Source organism: Plecotus auritus, assembly GCF_963455305.1.
Source record: "Plecotus auritus genome assembly, chromosome: 3".
NCBI classification, from domain to species: Eukaryota; Metazoa; Chordata; class Mammalia; order Chiroptera; family Vespertilionidae; genus Plecotus; species Plecotus auritus.
In genome coordinates this window covers 43,333,933-43,355,566 of record NC_137772.1, presented here as the reverse complement: position 1 = coordinate 43,355,566, position 21,634 = coordinate 43,333,933, and the positions used below count along the sequence as shown (strand labels likewise).

General features: G+C 44.3%; 1 protein-coding gene across 1 annotated transcript in view; it reads right to left on the bottom strand.

The window, feature by feature from the left end:
* Window positions 1-1,702: 1,702 nt before the first annotated feature.
* STK24 (serine/threonine kinase 24) overlaps window positions 1,703-21,634 on the bottom strand; it is a 107,543-nt gene continuing 87,611 nt past the window's right edge. Inside the window, exons 6-11 of the mRNA XM_080658856.1 lie at window positions 13,552-13,737; window positions 10,991-11,136; window positions 9,510-9,639; window positions 8,253-8,321; window positions 6,875-7,011; window positions 1,703-2,731 (exon numbers count right to left, since the gene is read on the bottom strand). Of these exons, the coding sequence (XP_080514982.1) occupies window positions 2,695-2,731; window positions 6,875-7,011; window positions 8,253-8,321; window positions 9,510-9,639; window positions 10,991-11,136; window positions 13,552-13,737 (705 nt within the window). The 3' untranslated portion in view covers window positions 1,703-2,694. The remainder of the gene's footprint in view (window positions 2,732-6,874; window positions 7,012-8,252; window positions 8,322-9,509; window positions 9,640-10,990; window positions 11,137-13,551; window positions 13,738-21,634) is intronic.

The following is a 21,634-nucleotide window of genomic DNA, read 5'->3' as shown; positions in this document are numbered from 1 at the left end:
ATTTTTAAGGAAGAACATATAAAAACACTTATAAACAGACCATATGTTTTGCCAAAAGAAAGGTACAAATGCTACGTGAAGAACTAGACACTCCACAAGACCAACTCGAGAACAAAACTGTCAGATTCGGAAGGTGTGTGGCACTTGGTTGCATCAAGACGGCCGGCCCCCTGCCTCGGTTTCCAGAAGGTGGCAGCTGTGCTTGTGTGTGAAACCGTCTCCCCCGCTGGGAGCACCACCACCATCTGCAGTCTCTACGGACAAGCTCTTAGCTGCTGGGGTTTGGCATCGAGAGACTTCCGAGTGTTAGTAAATTCATCTTGAACGCTGAGCTCCCAGGTCTGGCTCAACACCAACAGCAGTCTATATGGTTGGAGGCAGGTCTCCTTGTAGCTCTGGTACCTGATCTGTCTTTAATAAAGGACTTGAAGTGGACACCCAAATGCTAGCCTCCTTGGCTAAAGAACATGCCCTTCAAAACAAGCTGAGTTTGTGTGTCTACAGAAAGTAACAGTTCAGAAGAGATTGAATGTACTTTTAACATTCAGTTAAACCACATCTTTCCCAGGAAGCTTAATCAACAGAAGATACTTCCTACCAATTAAGAGAGTCATTTTCTACTTTATCTGGGAGATAGCATTGTGTATAATGATCTAGTGATTGCAGACTATCTACTAACCATTACTTGTATTTAAGATTGGCTTCAGCATCTTCTTGATATTCCACTGTCCACTGGCAAATTTTAGGAACTTTAAGTCAGCTGCTGTCTAGGTTGTCCGTCTTAAAATCAGACAAGCACTTTGGGGGAACACTGCTCGATCTTTGAGTGATTCTCCTGTAATGAACAAAACTCATCTTTGGCTTAGGCCTCACAACGGGAAATCAAAGCTCCCGCATACAGAATACTCTTGGAAACACAAAAGGAAACACAAAATTTATTGTTCAAGTTAACAACCTTGCTGCAGAATAGCACGTACAATAGGAATTAGCAACTCAGTTCTGTATCCCCTAACCAAAGTGTATCCTTTATAGAAATTTCACCCAAATCTACTTCTAATTTAAAAAACAAATTTTAATTTTAGGATTTAAAACTACCAAACCTAAACCCAAACGCCTCTCACTCGGGCCTCTGTCTTCTCTCGTTAACTTCCAGGCCACTAGGCTGACAGGTTCCTGACCTTCCATCCCAGTTTACCCAGTAACTCCCTTGCCTCCGAAAGTCCTGTCTTCCCCTCAAGAACTGCCACACCAACAAGAGGTGACAATGATTCATATCAAAAATATAAGTGCCACGCGTACTTCAATCAGACAGTCGAATTGCTGTCAGAACTCTATTCCCATACCACAAACCCAGAGATTGATGCCCCATTGGCAAGCAAGACCCTGTCACAAGCCAAGAAAAGCAGACACCTGGCTGCCAAGCTAGCCACACAAGCTTCTGTATGAGAACAAAATAACCCTTAATTGAGGTCCCTGGGAAGAGAGCGCGCAATTTTACAAATCAGCAGAATTCAATCCTATCTCCTCAGTGACTAATTTTTAAAGTTGCATAGGGAACTGACCTGAACATCCAGCATTTTGAATATGGGCACTTCTTCCTAGAGCATTCTAAAATGCCTCATCTCACCACACAACCACACACACACACACACACAGCAGGCGCGCTGCCCTCTCAAGTCACGTTTCAGAGAAAGTATGCAAGGAAAGTGTTATAAAATTTATTTGTGTGAGCATCCAGACATTTTAGGTGGGAAAGACAATACGCAGCTTTCACTACAGGTGCAACAAAATCAAATGGGAGAATGGACAGCTGGCGCGGCACTGGCAGTGGAACGATTCCAAACGAATGTGAGACGAGAGCACTTCATTGGGGAGAAACTTAAAATAATAATTTAAAGCTTCATGACACAAGATATGTTCCAATTTAAACCACTAAGAAATAGTACCATCAATGAAAAAGGAAATCAACTTCTAAGTGTACCAAAAGGGTTGTAGGGCAAACGAGGAAAATTTGCATTTGTTGAGGTACAAATAGGAGTGTTCCTTAAGAGGGGCATTAATTATTATTAATGGCAAACCCTGCAAATACAAAATAAAACCCAAATCACTGGTCACATAATTCAAAATTTACATGTAATAAAGGCAAGGCAATAGACTCAAGTTATGGCCTGTCAAATATTTACTCCACTGACATTATCTACAGAAGCACTTGGCCAATTTGTACACAGTGATTCCTTATGCACGCCAAAAGGGTTTCCGTAAAAATGACACTATATACAAATCTGTACACTGAGCCACCAGAGCGATTCTCCGTCTCCCAGGGAGGGGAGCACAACTTAAAGCAGGATACCTGAGGTTTCATTTCTTCAGTTGCCTTATCATAATCCCAAATATACATTTCAGGGTTTGTATTTGTTTTTAAAGACACTTTCCTTGATATGTGCACTATGGTTAAAATTAAAAACAAGAATAATAAAATAAAATGGTCGCTGGAAGGAGCTGACCCTCCCCACCCATCTAGACTTATCCGGCCGAGGCCAGCGAGGAAGGACGCTGAGGCCTGTTTGGGCAGCCTCGGCTGGGCCGGCCCTCGGTGCAGCTCTTCAGCGGAGTCAGCAAAGGCTTTCATTGACTGTTTAAAAGGAGCAGGATGAAGAAGAAAGAAAAAACAAAACCCCAAATGCCAAAGGAAGTTCAGTGGGACGAAGTTCCTCCACCACTTAGCGAGTATCTAGGAAAAAACAGAGAGAAATAGAAGTAAACAAATGTCATTTCTCAAAATTAAAAAAATTGCAAAAATTCAAACAATAACCAAAGTCCTATTAATTTTCATACACTGCCAAGTCATCAAAATATGGAGCAACTATCAATGGATTATTATATAAAGAATTCATAAAAATGAACAAAATCATGATCCCAACAAAAATTTTTCAGTAAGTTAAATTCAGCCACAAAAGAACTAAAAGTATGTAATAAAAAGTAAGAATGTGTTCAGCCTCCCAGGAGAGAAAACTGTATGACTAAAACAGTAAACGATACGCCTTTACTTATAATCAGATTGAAAAATCGGTATTAACCAAAGACAGAGTAAGATTCCAGGAATGCACAAACATGGCTGGTTTGAGGACCAGTGCAAAGAAACACTTTTGGCCACAAATAAACTGAGGCTTGCTCAGGTAACCTACTTCCTGAAACTGTCTCCTAGGTTTTTTGTAATTACAATAATTAGGAAGCACTCTGATGTCCAACAACAGAGAAATGGCTAAGTAAATAAAGCGGCTGAATAAAAGAACATATTAGAAATTGTAATTATATTTAAGCAATGAAATCTATACACGTCAATAAGTGCGCAAAATTGTACACATAGTTTTACAATTTGTTTATCCCAAACACAAAAAAAATGCCCAAAAAAGTATGTGAGCACTATACTTTTCAGAAATGTAAAAAATTAGTAAGTTCAAGACACATTTATAATAATGGAAGGCAATGCACCAAAAATGATGATAATGGGCTAGAGTGGTAGGATCATGTATACTTCCTTCTATTTTCCAGCAATCCCACAGTATTGTCTTGCTTTGGAATATAAAAAAGGTTGCGGTGAGGGTGCGAGGTCCCCTCATGGCCAAGATTCCCTCAGACACCTCAAAACGGACCCAGTCACAGCAGATGACTGAGGACACATTTAATGAGACTTACGTAAGTATTCCAACCTAGAGTTCTTCTTCCCAGGCATTTATAATACTCAGCACTCTGCCAGAGAACAAGTGCTCCCACAAGATCCTCCTGAAAGGCATGCTTTAGCCACAGATCCTAAGGCTCACTTTTTAAGAAACATAAATGCCGAAGTCCTGGGAGGAGTGGATCCACACAAAGGATCCGCACATTAACTCAACTAAGACCTACAGGAAGCCTTCAAAATGCTTTAGAAAAGGCAGTTCTCATTTTTTTTTTTGTTGTTGTTTGTTTTTAAATATATTTTTATTGATTTCAGAGAAGGGAGAGGGAGAGATAGAAACATCAATGATGAGAGAGAATCCTTGACTGGCTGCTTCCTGCACACCACACCCCACACTGGGGGTTGAGCCCGCAACCTGGGCAAGTGCCCTTGACTGGAATCGAACCGTGACCTCCTGGTCCATAGGCTGATGCTCAACCACTGAGCCACGCCAGCTGGGCCAGTTCTCGTTTTTGAGGTGATCCACTGACTAATGCATCTGGGAATAAAATAAGTAATGAGGCATGAGTAAGGGCCTCTGTGGTTTGGCGGCATCTGGGTGAGGGACACACAGGAAGAGCTTGGGGATCCCAGGAGGAGTAAGCGTACAGTAGCAGCCAAGGCCTGGGGGAAGCAGATAAGGACCCCAGGAGCAGGGTCACCTGATGACTGAGGAGGAGACAGGATTCGCACACCACAAAGGAAAGAGACACAAGCAAGACCAGTCCGGGGAAGAAAAAAGAATGCTGACTCAGCATGTCTAAGGCATCACTGGGAAGTAAAACTTCAAGCACAATATGGACAGTGGGTAGTTATATTTGCATTATATATGGCTGCTGAGCACCTGAAAGGATGTGTGTGAAATGTAAAACACACACTGGACTGCAAAGCCTTAGTACTGAAACGAATGTGAAATACCTAACTGATGATGCTAACACTGATTACATGTTAAAATGAGATTTTGGATGCAATGGGTTAAAAAACATATTTTAAAAACTAATTTCACTTGTTCCTTTTTTAACTTTTTTTGAATCCTCACCTGAGGATATGTTTTTCGAATTGATTTTACTAGTAGAGAGAGGGAGGGGGAGAGGAAGAGGAACATTGATCAGTTGCCTCCCTTATGAACCCCAACCAGGGACTGAACCAGCAATCTGGGTATGCACATGGACCGGAATCAAACCTGCGACCTTTCGCTGTACAGGAGGACACTCCAGCCAACTGAGCCACCCGGCCAGGAATTTACAATTTTTTTACTTTCTTTTCACTTTTTTTTAATGTGGCTACTAGAAAATTTTAAATTCTGCATAGCTCACATTATCTTTCTATTAGACAGCACTGGTACAGATTAACTCATATCAGCAACTAAAGAAAGGAGAACTGAGAGACAGACCAATTAAACACACAGGCCACCACCCGAACCCTGGAGCTGCAGGAAAATCAAGTCACATATATAAATCACTTACAATTTCAAGCAATTTGAGACAATGTGGAAAATATCAGTCTTAAAAAGTGACTCTACAAAAGCAGAAAACAAAACCCAAAACAAGATAATGCCACTGGTTTCTGGGTTAGTTCTATCTGTTCAAGATTTAAAGGTGTTTTTTAATCAGAAGTAAATGTCACTAAAATGAGCTGGGAAGTGATACCAAGTTTCTTTGTGAAGTTAAGAAAAACAGACCATTATTAAGTAACTAGAGGCCCAGTGCACGAAATTCATGCACTGGTAGGGTCCATAGCAGCTGCCAGCTGCTGGCCTCCAGCCAGGTACTCCCTCCCTGCCTCCAGCCAGGCCCACCCCCTGGTCAAACTCCCAGATGAACTCTGGTCGAGGGGACAATCTGCATACTATGCTTTTATTATATAGGATAGGAGAAAAGCTTATGGGATGCTAAGATAAAACATTCGATGAATGTTAGAACAAGCTATGTTAGAAATTAACTGCATACACATGGTGGATAGATACCCACAGACATGGTAACAACAGTGCTTGTGTGAGGATAAAATGACCTCTTTATTCTGTTTTCCTTTATTTCTGAAATTCATTAGTATCAAAAGGGATGGCCTCAAAATCGAAGGTGACCAAGTAAAGTCTTAATTCTCTAGCCTAAACTTTAGAGCAAGTTAGAAAGTTGGGATGTCTTTGACAAAGGAACCTGAGAGTTAGGAGAATACACCTGCAGGGTCAGAATTAAGGTTTTCTCTGGATGCCCCTCTTTAGAGGGACTCTTCACAGGACATCAGGTGGCTCCTTCCATCACGCCTAAGAGGTGACCAAGGGGACGCACATACCCCAAACTTCTTTACGTACTGTCAAGCTGACCCCTCAGAAGAGACCTGCAAGGCCCCTGATTGTCACCAGCCCTGCCATCATTTGGAAGTGACTGAGTAGCCTGAAAAGTCACCTGGAAGGTGGATGTCAAAGCAGTGACATGACTTATGCTCAGGAGTGTTGAAGGTTTGGGGAGTGGAGGAGAGATGAGCCACAGAGCCGCTGGACAGCACACCTCTGTTATCTCTAAACACCCCCAAATGACTGTACTTATGCTGGGGGCTGGGGCAGTCAGAGTGACCTCCTCCACAGGAGACTCCTAAAACAAGTTCAAGAGAGTGGGTAGGGAGACCCAGATCACTACTCCTCACCGGCAATCAGGGCCACTGGTGGGCGCAGGGAGCACGTCGCAAGTCAGTCAGTGCACACAAGTCAGGACAAAAGGCCAAGTAGAAAACCAGCACAGCCACCCATGGAAAATCACAGACCGCATCCATTCTCACGGGACTCGCCAAGCCCAAACTTCTGGAATTTTTGGACATTTAACTTTAAACCCAAATGGAGAATTACCAACATATGGCTAAGGACTGTATAACTAGGCTGCATCATTAGAGCAGACAGATATTTATGTGCCACGAAGTCCTGTGGTCCTTCCCAGTCGTTTCCAGATTTGTATCCTTCGTGCACATGATTTTCAGAACTGAGAACAAGGTAACAGAACAGACTAAGAACAAAGTGCCACGCTGACAAAGGGCGGGTAGCAGAGCAGTCCATTTGAAGGGGTCCCACACCCAGCCTATGGAAGTCACAGGGCAAGCGTGGAGTGACCTCCGCGGGGCTCTCCTGCCCGGAAGCAGTGACCTCGCTGCAGGCCTGGTGGCAGTTACCTCTGGAGCCGCTGCACCAGCTGGGCCACCATGGTGTCCGAGATCCCGGGGCATGCCTCTTCCGCCAGGTAGATGGCCCCTCGCAGTTCTTCTATGGACCCCATGTTACCACCACATGCCTGGCTCTTCTCCTTCAACTTAAAAGACACAAACATGAACAGCATGACACACACGAGCACAGGAACCAAGGAGCATCTGTTCTAGAGAATAACACAACGTGTGGTCCACAATGGCTCCAGCCACACGAGTCCTGGCAGGGACCCAGCACAGCCACTGGTTCACCTCCCATTCCTCTCAATGAACAGTGTTTGGATGCCGAGAACACTGTACAGAAAGGTCATTCGTCAGACCTGAGCCCCTACCTGCACTAGCGTGAACAGAGACAACTGGCGTCCTATGCACCTTTTCAAATCTGTTCATGACAGGCTGTCCCATTTTCTTTTTCCATTTCAACCCAATCTTATACCAGAAAAGTAATTTCAAAATTACTCAGTGCTAGTTTCCACACGGGCTATCTAATCTAAAGCTTACTGCGGTTGATAGGTTGGTTCTTAGATGCTGACAAACTGTCTTTTTGGTCCTCTTTTCTCAAAATATTCTAGTTCGTGTAAATAAGTGCCAGCTCTAAATTCTGGGATCTGTATGCCCCTCCGGGCACCTCTGCTCCCTTGAGAACCATTACACAGTCTGCAGGCTCCTTCCTCAATGGAAGGTCAATTCAGTCTCTCAGAAATGCGGCACAACGTGCAATGCAAAAGGGCAGCTACTCAGGGCAAGACGCAGCCAAGGGCAGGACTGAGAGCCCTCAGTGCAGGCTCCAGGTGGCAGCAGCAGAGAAAAAACATGACCTCCTCATCAGGAGTCCCCTCCTCAATTTCATCTTTAATGAACAGTTTACAAAACAGCTTTGGCTTTTCCAGCTTGTATGAACACATGCTACCATTCCCCGCATCAGTCTCATTCTGCAAACAATGGCCTGTGAGTTTACCTTTAGGTTAGCCAGAAAAAAAATCATTACCTCCAGGATTAATTCATTAATTCTGAATAATGACTTTAGAATAGTTTCTTCAAGTGCCCCATAACAAACAGCTTCAGACAAATGAGCAAATACACCCCATTTTCTCTAATTACCTGTTTGTCCTGAAGAAATGACAACAGCAGGGTCACAGGAAAGCAAGGGAGCATCTAGACAACTAGAAGGACCAATCTTCCAAACATACGAAAGAAGGAAATGGGCCCTGGCCGGCATTGTTCAGTGGTTAGGGCATCGGCCTGCACCTCCTGCTGGTCCTCACCTCCCAGATTCCACTGGCAACACTCCCCCTGCTTCCTCTCCCTTCTCATGTCCCCTCTCCCCCAAGTCAGCTGGGCATCTTACCTCTGCAAACAGAGGAGAAATAATTGTAGATAAACACTGAGAGAAAGGCCTCTTTGGGATGTCTTTCATCTTGGGGAAGAAAAAAAAAGGTAATTAGACATATCTGACATTTACAAAAATTCAATAAACTTCAGACAGGTGCTACCCAAGTATAATGTAATTTATGAAGTGCTCCCCCGGATAAGTCTAGCACCCATCTGACCCCATCCACAGCAAATACATGAGTGACTATATTCCCTATGTGCTCTCCATCCCCGGGACTATTGGTTCTTCCAATTTGTACTTCTTGATCCCTTCACCTTTTCACTCAGTCCTCCAAGCCCTCCTATCTGGCAAACATCAGATTGTTCAATGAGTTTGTTTCGCATTTGTTCATTTATTTATTTTTAGATTCCACATGTAAGTGAAATCATATGGTGTTTGTCTTCTCTGACTTATTTAATTTAGCATAAATACCCTCTAGGTCCATCCATGTTGTCACAAATGGTAAGATTTCATTCTTTTTTTATGACTTAGTAATATAGTCCATTGTATATATGTACTACATCTTTATCCATTTATCTACTGATGGGCACGTAAGTTGCTTTCATATCTTGCCTATTGTAAATAATGCTGCAATGAACATAGGAGTACATATATTCTTTCAAATTAGTGTTTTGGATTTCTTCAGATAAATACTCAGAAGTGGAACTACTAGATCATATGGTAGTTCTATTTTAATTTTTGAGAAACCTCCATACTGTTTTCCACAGTGGCTGTACCAGTCTGCATTCCCACCAACAGTGCACGAGGGTTCCCTTTTCTCCACATCCTTACCAGCACTTGTTTGTTGAATATAGTCATTTTATAAGTGTGATGTGATATGCTACTGTGGTTTTAATGACCTTTAATAAAACTTAATCCCAAAATTCTAGTAGCTTATATGAATAACCATATATGGAAAATAGGGACAGTCCTGTCAAGAGAGCTAGAAAGTCATTTCAAACCTCACCCACTACCGCACCCCGTAATTCCCACTGTATATTCAAACATCAGGAAATGCTGATCCCACAGAAGGGCAGGCCTACAGAGAGCAGAAATCAGCATTGTAGGTCTGACTTTGAGTAATCAGCCGAACAAAATCTCCTGCTCTGCCAATTCATTGTCAGCAAAACTCTAAAGCAGGCCGCCATGAGGGGCCACCTCACCCTGACAGAAAGGTGACTGAAAATGCTGACTGGTGACAAGTGTTGGTCCCTCTCATACCAGCAAGCATACCTTATTTCTGTCTAAATCCGATGGCTGAAGAGTTCCATTCTCAAGACTCTTTGGATCTTTCTCTCGGATCGTGAAGATCCAGTCGCTAGAGTCGCTGCCTCCAGATGCTTGACCATCCGTGTCCGTTTCCCTTAACACAGAAATCCAGGAGGACCCGTGATGAGCTGCTCTGCGGGGCTAAGACCCCACGGGTGGCCTCTCAAACCCCAACTGAGCACTTAGGCTGCCCAGCTTCCCATGCATGCCTTCTCCATCTCACCCTCACACCCCACACCAATTTCCACTCTCCTCTCTCCCCACCAGTGACACTCACTTCCAGTCCCTCTTGGGCTTCATAAGACAAGCCTGCCTCCCAACTCAGAGAAGAGAGACCATCAGAGGGTGATCCCCACAATGCCTGCTGCATCCACACCTTCCCGTCCCCTATCCTCCTCAAATGAAAGCAGCATCTCTTCCCAAATAGGACAAACTGAATTTCTTCTGACCCACATCATTCACAGGCTCAGCCTTTATGCTGGCATTTCCTAAGATTTGGTGCTGGGCCGCAGGGCCCTTCTCACTCTGCAGACATGCTGGGAAGGACACCATTTGTTCTCATGGCTCCAATAACCACGGTGACTCTAAATCTGTATCTCTCCCAAACTCAAACCTCAATGCCACTCTCAACTGGACACATCCTCTCGGACATCCTATCAGCAACTTGAACACGTCCCACACAAACTCGGTTTCTTCCCCAGATCTTCTCCAGTGTCCCCATTTCAGCGGCACCCGCCACATGCTGAAGTCTGGACCGTCTCCTCCTTTCCCCAAAGCCATGGCCAGACTCCACGTTCATCTTTCCATCCTCAGTGCTACCACCCTAATTTCTCAACGTCTAGAGCTCAACAATTCCTGATCCGTGGTTCTCACTCCTGGCTTTATAATGGAATTGCCTGGAGACCTTCAGAAAACACTTGTTCTCATCCCCATTCAGATTCCTTTCCCTTTTATGTCAGAGCCATGAGTCCAGCTTTCCCCTGAAATGGCCCTCCACCCAATTCATCCTCAGCTAACGGAATTCCTAGGTGCTTAACTTGGAATTCCATTTTTAGTAGCTTCCTGGTACAGCGCTGTTACAGTGCGAAGCCTCTACCAGAACACAACACAGAATCACAAAAACATACATTCGTATCTTCTTAAAATCTGTATTTAAAGCAGTTTCATCTGATCAGTGTTTTAAGAGCATGAAGTATAACAAAAGAAAAAGAAACCAGGTCAAGTTCCGTTTACGCAGTTTTATCACTCAGGCTTTATGCAGGAAACTCCGTAACACGAGGTGAACCATCAACCTGGATTGTCTTTAAGAAAAAATAAAAGGAAAGGAACCCAAAGCCCACCCCAAAGAAAAGACTAGAAAAACACAACACTCTCAGGCACAATGCAGTCAAGGGCGCATGCTCTGGCTCACACACACTCGAACGACTCGGGCGGAGCAGGCTTACGTGTCAGAGTCTTCTGAGCTGGAGTCTTCATGGCTCTGCTCGGCCTTCCACCGCTTGTACCTGTCGATTAGCTCCGTCAAGTAGGATGTTTTCTTCGCATTGCGTATTATAAACTTGTGTTTCAGTAACTCCTTTGCAGTGGGTCTCTGGGAAACAAACCACCAAACAATGAAAACAGAAAAAGCACAAGATGAAGTCCCTGCATTCCACTTGATTCTACCCCAAAGGTTAGACTTCTGCCTCAAAAGGCCTAACAGCCTTGGCTGGTTTGGCTCAGGGATTACAGTGTCAGCCCTTACACCCAAGGGCCATGGGTTCAATTCCCAGTCAAGGGCACATACTTCTCAGTTGTAGGTTCCCTAGCCCCAGTGGGGGTGCCTGCGGGAGGCAACCAATTGATGTCTCTTTCTTTTTCTTTCTCTCTCTCTCTTTCTCTCTCTCCCTCCCTCCCTCCCCTCCCTTCCACTCTCTCTATTAATCAATGGAAAAAATATTCTCAGGTGAGGATTAAAAAAAAAAGTCAAACAACCACATTAATACCTAAAGAGCAAGTTCTACTTCAAAGTTTTTCCCCCTAAGACCTATTCAAAGAATAAGCCATTCAGTACCCGTGGGTGGGACTCTGTGTACAGTAGCATTTAGTATCTAATGTTAAATTCTCAGAAAACCACCCAATTTACCTAGAAAATGCTCCAGAGAATTTCACAGAAATCATCTAAAAGAGCTAGAATATGCCTCCTAGGTTCTATAAAACATTTTATTGCAAATGCTGGCAAGAGAGAAAACATGTTTCGTATTACCTTGTTAACTTACTATATTAATATTTGGCTCCATCCCCCAAAATAAGAAACATGTTCATTTGGATCCATCTAGAAGAAACTACAAAGGAGCCAGGAGATTCCTTTTTCTTAGTTGCTCAAAGAGTACCTGAGTTCTCAGTCATCCAGCCCCAACTTAGAAATGCTGGTTTCACAAGTCTGCCTCTTTCCTTGTGGTCCAGTGAGGACTTCATCCAGGCCCTGGGCTCAGGATGGCCACAGCCAGCCAGCATGCTTTGACTGTGGCCAACTGCTCTGCCCTTGAGGTTGGCAAAACCAATTACAGGGAACATGCTTCCCAAGGCAGCTGAGTGAAGCCCAAATTGGAGCAGGCAGGGGGAACACACAAACAACACGAGTCAGACTAAGCTGCCGCTTACTCTGAATTTCTAAAGCTTTATTAACAAGAGCCAGGCATGTTTCTCAAATTTAAGCTTGTGAAAAACGTGGGTCATCTCAGGTATTTCTCCCTGTCCACGGGACCGTGAAACTCCAAGCATCTCCGAAGTGCTTGCATTCTCAGCTTCTCATCCTTCTCTCAGTGCACCTGGGGTCAAGGCCAGGGTGGAGATATGTACACTGGCAAGCAAGCCAATACTGGAAGTATGGGTTTTTGTAGTTTTTTAAAATATATTTGTATTGATTTCAGAGAGGAAGGGAGAGGGAGAGAGAGAATCATCGATTGGCTGCCTCCTGCACACCCCTTCAGGGGATCGAGCCTGCAACCTGGGCATGTGCCCTGTCCAGGAATCAAACCATGACCTCCTGGTTCATACGTCAACACTCAATCACTGAGGCACACCGGCTGGACTGGAAGTACGTTTATAATGGGAAGATATAGATGGGTGTGGGTGTAACTTCTGGGTACTGGTGCCTTGTGACTAGGAACTAACAGCATGATGTAAATTTCAGAGCATTGTGGCAATGGAGAACAGCAGACCCACACCACCGATGGTTGGTGTACTTTGCAACCCCTTGAGGATCTCAGAATAGGTTGCACTCGCCATCCAATTCCTTTACCAAAACTGGCATCATATTAGAAAACCACGGTGCTCTTGTAAAACTAATCACCCATTTTTAGATAAGAGTTCATGAACAGAAGGGGGGGTTCCAGCTAACCCTGCTGGAAAATTCATAGACAAAACAAGGACATATGGTGCTATACACACACCAAAATATACAGATAACTTTCAAAATAATGTCCTAATTCAGAGAGAAAATGAGGCTGAAACTATGTAGTCGGTACTGCTACACGGCTCTGCCAGAGTCCATCAAACATAAAGAAGGGGGTGGGGGCAAAGTGGGTGGCTCACTTATATTTTACTTGCCTTTCTTTCCTGACACATGCCAAGTAGAAACTGAAAGCATTTACTTTAAAAATTATTTTGCTATTATTTTTCAGGCCAGACTTTGCGATTATTAAAAATAGCTTAATAATTTATAGCCTGACCTACCACTATAAAATGAAAAACTTATTATTACACATGTAATATTAAGGAGAATAGTCTCTAAGCTCAATGAGGTATGAGATGCTAAAAAAATAAATTGTATCCTTCAAAGGTAAAATAACAATAAAAACGTATTTTCAATGCAAAGAAATCAATCATACCCATGTAGAAAAAGACAACAAATGAGACTGTGAAGACAGCTGACATTAGTGATAAAAGAAATTCCAATAAGATGGATTTAGACCAAGTCGGGCCACTCATGAAGAGATGTGGGCCATTCTGATCTGAAACTCACAAAGCTCGGCTCCTTGTTCAAACAGGCCTCCACAAACTCCTTGAGGGGCTTGCTGTAGTTTCCTTCCAGCGTCGGAGGGTTGTTCTTTGGAATGAGGAATAAAACCTTCATGGGGTGCAGCTCAGAATGAGGTGGTTCCCCTTTTGCAAGCTCTATAGCTGTTATGCCCAGGGACCAGATATCTGCCTGCAACAAAAAAAGCATCTTTAGAGAACCACCAAGCAGGAGTAAATTCAAATAAATATACTTCAGGGGGTGGGGGAGAGAGAATACATCTCGATGAACTTTTAAGGTTTTGAAAACATCTTTAACTGCAAATAAGAAAGATAAGCCTTTGGTTTAAATTCAAAATAAGCAACGCACAGGAGAAAATAATACACAAAACAGCTTCTATCTCTGTACTGAAGGTGGCTTTTACGAGTACTCCTCTTCCTCTTGCTGTTGGAGGTATAATGCATCCAATGTCAACTGAGGCCCCCTGAGGCAGTCAACAGGAGATAGTCAGAGAAGAGCAGAGAGGGCAGATGGGGGAGTGAGGTGTGTTTGCCAGTCAGGCAGTGCTCAGAACTAACATAATGCTCCGAGTTAAGTTGTAGCTCTACCAGGAGAGTCTCATGACCTCAGACAAAGACCTAACCCCTGAGTCTAGTTCCCTCATCTGTAAAACAGGAATAACAACAAGTGGCTATGCAAGGTGCCTAACACAGCACTCAGAACTTGTTCAAACACACAAAGAAGTGGAAAATACTTGTACAATGCACCCCATTTACCCTGCCCAGTGGTCGGCAAACTCATTAGTCAACAGAGCCAAATATCAACAGTACAACGATTGAAATTTCTTTTGAGAGCCACATTTTTTAAACTTAAACTTCTTCTAACCCCACTTCTTCAAAATAAACTCGCCCAGGCCATGGTATTTTGTGGAAGAGCCACACTCAAGGGGCCAAAGAGCCGCATGTGACTCGCGAGCCGCAGTTTACCGACCACTGACCAATGAATTCAATAATCATTAACACCGTAAGTTTTAGCTATTATTCACCATAGTATATAGCAGATAAAAAACATCATGACATTTTCCTTGAATACCTCAGTTTACCAATTTAAGGACTTTTTACTACTATCAACATTTAAAATTAACAATAACTCCTTATCACATAATAATTCAATATTATGTAATAACTTAACATCATGTAATAATTTTCTCAACTGTTCAAAAGTCTTTTCATGGTTTATTTGAATCAGGATCCAAACAAGGCCCGGATGCTACAACTGATTGTTAGGTGGCCTAAGGCTCCTTTAACCTGTACAGTTCACTCCCTCATCTCCCCAGTGTCACTGACTTGAGGAAGAAATAGGCCCCAATTCTAGATTTGTCTGGTTTCTTCCTGGTGTCATTTAATGTGTTCTACTCCTGGATTTCCTGTCAAATACCCAGTGGGTTCCTTAAGTCTGGAGGCTTGATTAGATTCACTGTTGGGAGGAGTTAGCGGGTGCCATGTGGGGGCATCCAGTGTCCAGATGCCTGATCCTCCCCTTGCCTAGCCCGCGCTTGTGGCCTTGCAGGGGATGGAGGGCCAAGCCCTCCACTGTACTCAGTCTTAGTACGGCTTCTCTGCTCTTGTCACTGCACTGTAAACCCACCATAACTCCAGGCAATTAAGTGAGAACCTATATCTCTCTCACACTCACCCTATAGCAAGGAGATAGAAAGCCTGAAGCCCCATTCAGGTCAGGACCCAGACATTTTTCACCTTTAATTACCTGGAAAGGATTCATCAGCCATGTTCCCGCAATCCTAGAGAGTATGAGAAACCCTCACTACCATCTCCCTGGCACATATATGCCAGGCCTAGCACATACTTCATATTCTCCTGTTCTCAGCAAAGGCAGGAATAAGCAAGTTTGCTCTAAATTCTTTGTACATTTTACTAAAGGTCTAGATGAACCAGTATCAGGAGCAATATGCCTGTTTTCCTTCTATCTGCAACCTGCACTCTGCTTTATCTTACCTGTGTATTATTTTTAAAATCAGCAAAATGTGACTTATTCCAGAGTCCCTCTCTCCCAGGAGGAGGAAGATGGGTGCCTGTAGTGAGCACCCATAACTGGAGTGGCAGAAGGACCTGCCTCGTGTGCAGGTACCAGGCGTGAGGGCAGCATGCATGAGCTGAGGCGGCAGCGAGGACAGAGAGCACGACTCTCCTGCCACAGCAACCCCTCTACTCAACAGGGTCCTTCCTAAAGTCTGCATGGCTCCCATCCATTGCTAATCCACCCGCCCTGGGTTTCACCCGAGCTGCTGCTGTTGGCAAAGCCTGCCTCCCACCGAGTGTGGATGCGGGACCTTTGTCCAGACGACCTCTGATGGATGTACCTCCAGACCCCTCCGCACCCGGTACCACTTAAACCCACTCCGTAGCCAGAAGGCCCTGGCCGGTGGCGTGTCTGCTGGCAGTCTGTCACAGATGTGTGGGCACTCATTTCCCTGTGGTCCGAGGGCTTGCTATTGGGCACCACGCTAGACAATACCCAAACAGGCAGCAAGACTTTGAGGACCTGGCACCCCTTCCACCTGCCAAGGTGGACCAACCGACGTTAACCAAGGAAACAGCATCGCAGCCCCACCTATTATGCAGCCGAGTCTCCAGAGAAGAGCAGGGCATCACTCACCTGCTCCCCCGGGAGTCACCAGCATAACCTTGTCAAGACAAAGCACATGCCAACCTCCAAGGCAGCCAGCCTACCCAGGAACTGGAGTGTCACCCCAGCCTCTCGGGACCCTTCTCTATATCCTCCTCCATCACCAAGTGCCGGGTGTGTGGCTCCTGACATCTCGGCGCCCTGGGTCGCCCCGCCAGCCCTCTTGCCTGGCTTAGTTCAGAGCTCCCTCTCCTGGGACTTCGGTAGGGGGCTCCTCAAGTGTCTTCCTGACGGCAGGCTCCCTCTGCAGACATCGAACACACTCCTGACTGACTTGGAAACCTTGACTGGTACTCAAACAAACAGCAAGCAATTTGGCATCATGTTTCAAAAGCCATAAAAATATCCAAACTTGTTAAAACCAATTAATTCCACTTCTAGGAATCTATCCTAAATAAATACATTTTAGATTTAGAAAATAGCTTATGCTGCCAAAAATATTCAATGGCAGCTTTACTTACACTAAGCCTTAAGAATGCCTAAGCTGATGTGGCACATTAACTTATTGAAGTACCACGCACTCAACAATCATGACACCGATTGGGAATCATACATGCAAATGGGTTTGTCTTATGACTGTACCTAGGAAATATGGCATCCGATGTACAACATGTGTCTACGTTTTAAAATGTTATGTGGGGGAAGGACAGACATTTCCAAAGCAATTAAATTCAAGTATAAGAAGAGAGTCACGGAGGATCCAAGATGGCGGCGTAAGTAAACACCTGAACTGCTGCCTCGCACAACAATTTCAAAACTACAACTAAAAGACAAAACGTCTATCACCCAGAACCACGGGAAAGCTGTCTGAGTGGAAGTTCTACAACTAGAAGGAAAGAGAAAAGAGCACTGAGACGTGCACAAGCGCTGAAAAGCTGAGGTATGGAGGCACGCGATCCACGCTGGTGGCAGGCATTGCTTTTTTCAACCCAAAGGGAGACAAGCCCCCGATTACTCTGAAATCCAGTTTCTGGGGAGACGCGGGGGACCCAAACTCCTACGGGGAGAAGCTGGACTGTCTGCCATTGGGTTGGAAAGTGAGGGTGGCTTGCTTGCAGAGCTGCATGCAGGAATAACTGTTTACTGCGCTGGGGTGCGGGGCACGGGGATGCAGTCAGAGACGCAGAGCCGGCTAACTGGCAGCCATCGCTGTTTGCCACTCCCTAGCCTAGTGATGCCCTGAGACCCCACCCTGCACAACCTACAAACCCATCCAAGCTCCAAGCAGCAGCTTTAGCATATGAATGGCCTGCCATATCGCAGCTTAACCTAGCAAACTTGCAGCCCGGGTCAGACAGCTCCAAAACCTCCAAACCCCAAGCAAAGAGGAGAAAACTGTAGTTCTCACTGTAGCTCTTGCTGGGTGGCCTCAGACAGTAGCTGACCTACACCCCATTGGAGATCCAAAAGCCAGTGTACCTCGGGGTCAGTGTGAGACACCAGATTTCAACTCCTCACATCCATAAGTGACACATTCAAGAGGCAGACTCAGTGAGCACCAAAGCCCCACTGAAACAAGTCCTGCACCATAAGCGTGTCTTCAGCGCAGCAGTTCTTCCATTATAGACACAGCGGGTCCTCACAGCCAATTGGCCTGGAGGTCAATTCCTCCCAGTGTACCAACAGCAATCAAGGCTTAACTACACGAAGACTTTGCACTCAGCCCACAAAGGGGTGTACCAAGAGCTTCCACCTCAGGTGATTGGGGAGGCTGAGCTACTGGCCCCTATAGGTCACCTACCACACAAAGCCACTCCATCAACACAGGGAAGCAGCCAAAATGTGGAGACAAAGAAACATGTCACGAATGAAAGAAATGGAGGAAAGCAAACTACTGGATGACAGAGTTCAGAACCACATTTATAAGGTTACTCAAGAATCTTCTAAAAACCTCTGAGGAACTTAGTGAGACCTTTAAGGATCTTAATGAGAATACCAAAAAAATGGAAAAGGACCAGTCAAAAATTAAGCATACACTGTCTAAAATAAAGAATATACAGAAACTCAACTGTAGATCAACATACCCCAAGAATCAAACCAAAGATCTGAAATATGAAGAAACAAAAAACACCCAAACAGAAAAACAAAAAGAAAAAAGAATCCAAAAATATGAAGATAGTGTAAGGAGCCTCTGGGACAACTTTAAGCGTACCAACATCCGAATTTTTGGGGTGCCAGGAGAAGAGAGAGAGCAAAATATTGAAAACCTATTAGAAGAAATAATGACAGAAAACTTTCCCTACCTGGTGAAAGAAATAGAATTACAAGTCCAGGAAGCGCACAGAACCCCATACAAGAGGAATCCAAAGAGGACCACACCAAGACACATCATAATTAAAATACCAAGGGCAAAAGACAAAGAGAGAATCTTGAAAGCAGCAAAAGAAAAACGGTTAGTTACCTACAAGGGAGTACCCATATGACTGTCAGCTGATTTCTCAAAAGAAACTATGCAGGCCAGACGGGAGTGGCAAGAAATATTCATATTCAAAGTGATGAACAGCAAGAACCTACAACCAAGATTACTCTACCCAGCAAAGCTATCATTCAGAGTTGAAGGTCAGATAAAGAGCTTCACAGACAAGAAAAAGCTAAAGGAGTTCATCACCACCAAACCAGGATTACATGAAATGCTGAAGGGTATTCTTTAAGAAGAGGAAGAAGAAGAAAAAGCTAAAGATAAAAATTATGAACAACAAAATGACATCAAATACATGCCTACCAACAAGTGAATCTGAAAATCAAGTGAATAAAAAATCTGAAGAACAGAATGGACTGGTGAATATAATAGAATCAGGGACACAGAAAGGGAGTGGACTGACAATTCTCAGGGGGAAGGGGGTGTGAGGGGTGCGGGAAGAGATTGGACAAAAATCTTACACCTATGGATGAAGACAGTGGCAGGGGGTAAGGGTAAGGGGTGGGGTATCAGGTGGAGGGGAGCTGTGGGGGAAAGAAAAGAGGAACACCTGTAATAATCTGAACAATAAAGATTTATTAAAAAAATAAATTAAATTAAATTAAATATGAATGTAACTGTGGGGAAAAAAAAAAAGAAGAAGAGACTTGTTATCCAAAGAAACTAGAAACACCAATCAGAAAGGATATATGCACCCCTATGTTCATAGCAGCACAATTTGCAATAGCTAAGATTTGGGAACAGCCTAAGTGCCCATCAGCAGATGAGTGGATTAGAAAACCGTGGTACATCTACACCAGTGGTCGGCAAACTCATTAGTCAACAGAGCCAATTATCAACATACAACGATAGAAATTTCTTTTGAGAGCCACATTTTTTAAACTTAAACTTCTTCTAACGCCACTTCTTCAAAATAGACTCGCCCAGGCCATGGTATTTTGTGGAAGAGCCACACTCAAGGGGCCAAAGAGCCGCATGTGGCTCGCGAGCCGCGGTTTGCCAACCACCGATCTACACAATGGAATACTATGCTGTGGTAAAAAGGAAGGAACTCCTACCATTTGCAACAGCATGGATGGACCTGGAGAGCATTATGCTAAGCGAAATAAGTCAGTTGGAGAAAGATAAATATCACATGATCTCACTCATTTGTGGAATATAATGAACAACTTAAAGTGATGAACAAAAACAGATCCAGAGGCAGAGAAGCATCAATGAGACCATCAAACCTCAGAGGGAAGGGGGAGCAGGGGCGGGGGAGGAGATAGGAGGAGAGATCAACCAAAGGACTTGTATGCATGCATATAAGCCTAACTAATGGACACAGACACCAGGGGGGTGAGGGCATGAGTGAGGAGGTGACGGGGGGGGGGGGGGGATAAGAACACATATGTAGTGCCTTAATCAATAAAGAAAATAAATTTTAAAAAAGAAAAACAGGATTTTCAATGTGAGTTCAAGTCAAAAGCTGTGAGGGGCTAGTGCTTTGTACTGTAGACATTTGTGAACAGATGTTTTCCTACATGAACGGTTCTAGGTGGCACAATCCTAAGTGACAACAGAGGAACTGTTGCTGATGACTAAGGATTCTTTCTCAATGGGGCTGCAGGTTGAGTGGGTACCAATATCCAGCATTCTAAATCCCTGCAATACCAATCACTGCAATCTTTAAGTAGAAGTAAGCTGGCTACAAATCTGCAGACAATGCAATTTAAGTAGCATAAAAAATAGTGCATAGAAAATATTCTAGAAGGAACTACAGTCAACTCTATAATCAAGAGGAACAGGGAGGAAACCCTGGAAAACCCAAATCACAGTTATAACCAGTCAACAAATAGATCCAAATGGATTAAATATAAATGATTTACTTAATTAGATGCAATATTTAGGTACACTTTTATAAGCAGCATCTAGAGGTGTAAAGATCACTTGCGCTACACAGCAATTATATGATTGATCCAAAAAGGCGCCATCGTGACTACATGCTAAAATAAAGCCTGCTGTTGGATGCTGTTCCCACTCCCATCCTTCCCCCACCTCCAGGGCTCCTTACAGCAGGGTCTGTGGGCAAATCCTGATCCTGCACAGGGCCGGGGAGGCCGGTGGCTCAGCATCAGGTCGGGGAGGGCCAGTCCTGCATTGCGGTGGACGGGCCAACTGCAGACTCCAGCAACCACCGTGTTTTCCCTCATCTTTAACAATTTTACTTTTCCCTTCAATACATCACCCATTTCCACTTTTTACCACGGTCAGACTGCCAACGGTTATGTCAGAGATGACTGGATACCAAAATGATGTAGCTTGTGCTTGGGTGGTAGGGCTACAGATGGTTCTCTTTTCATCTCCTTCCCCCCCTGTATTTTCCAGATTAAGGAGTATGTACTGCTTTTGAGACCAAAATGGGAAGAGTTACTTACAGGAGAATACTGACACTGGCCTCTCAGTGTCTACAGGATGTCGTTTCACTTAACAGGCAAGTCACATTCTCTGGCCTCATCCCCTAGCACATTCTTCACCACAATGTACAATCCAAATATAAATGTCCTGCCCTTTCCTACATGGACTTGGGCCAAATGCCCTTCCCTTATCTTTGAGGGGCTGAAAAGCCCTATGTCTGACTCCTTGCTCAGCTTGTTCTGATGTCCCTCACTCAGCCCCCCTGCACTCCCGCTTACCTGTTAGAGCACCTGACACCCGGTACTGCCATTACTCACTGAAGATGTAAATTATTTAGCACAGCACTGGGCACAACTACAGTGAAGATCGAATGAATGAGTACAGAGAAAAGGACATGAAACAGGCAAAGTTTTTACCCAAGTCCAATCCATTTCCTGACACACTATCATAATAACCTTACAAAGGAAGGGGGGTGTGAAAGTTCTGCAGCCCAAGACCCTGCTCTAACAAGGAAAGCAAAGGCTTCCTTGTCAGAGAGCAGAGTTTTCTGCCTTAGCACCACCTTCA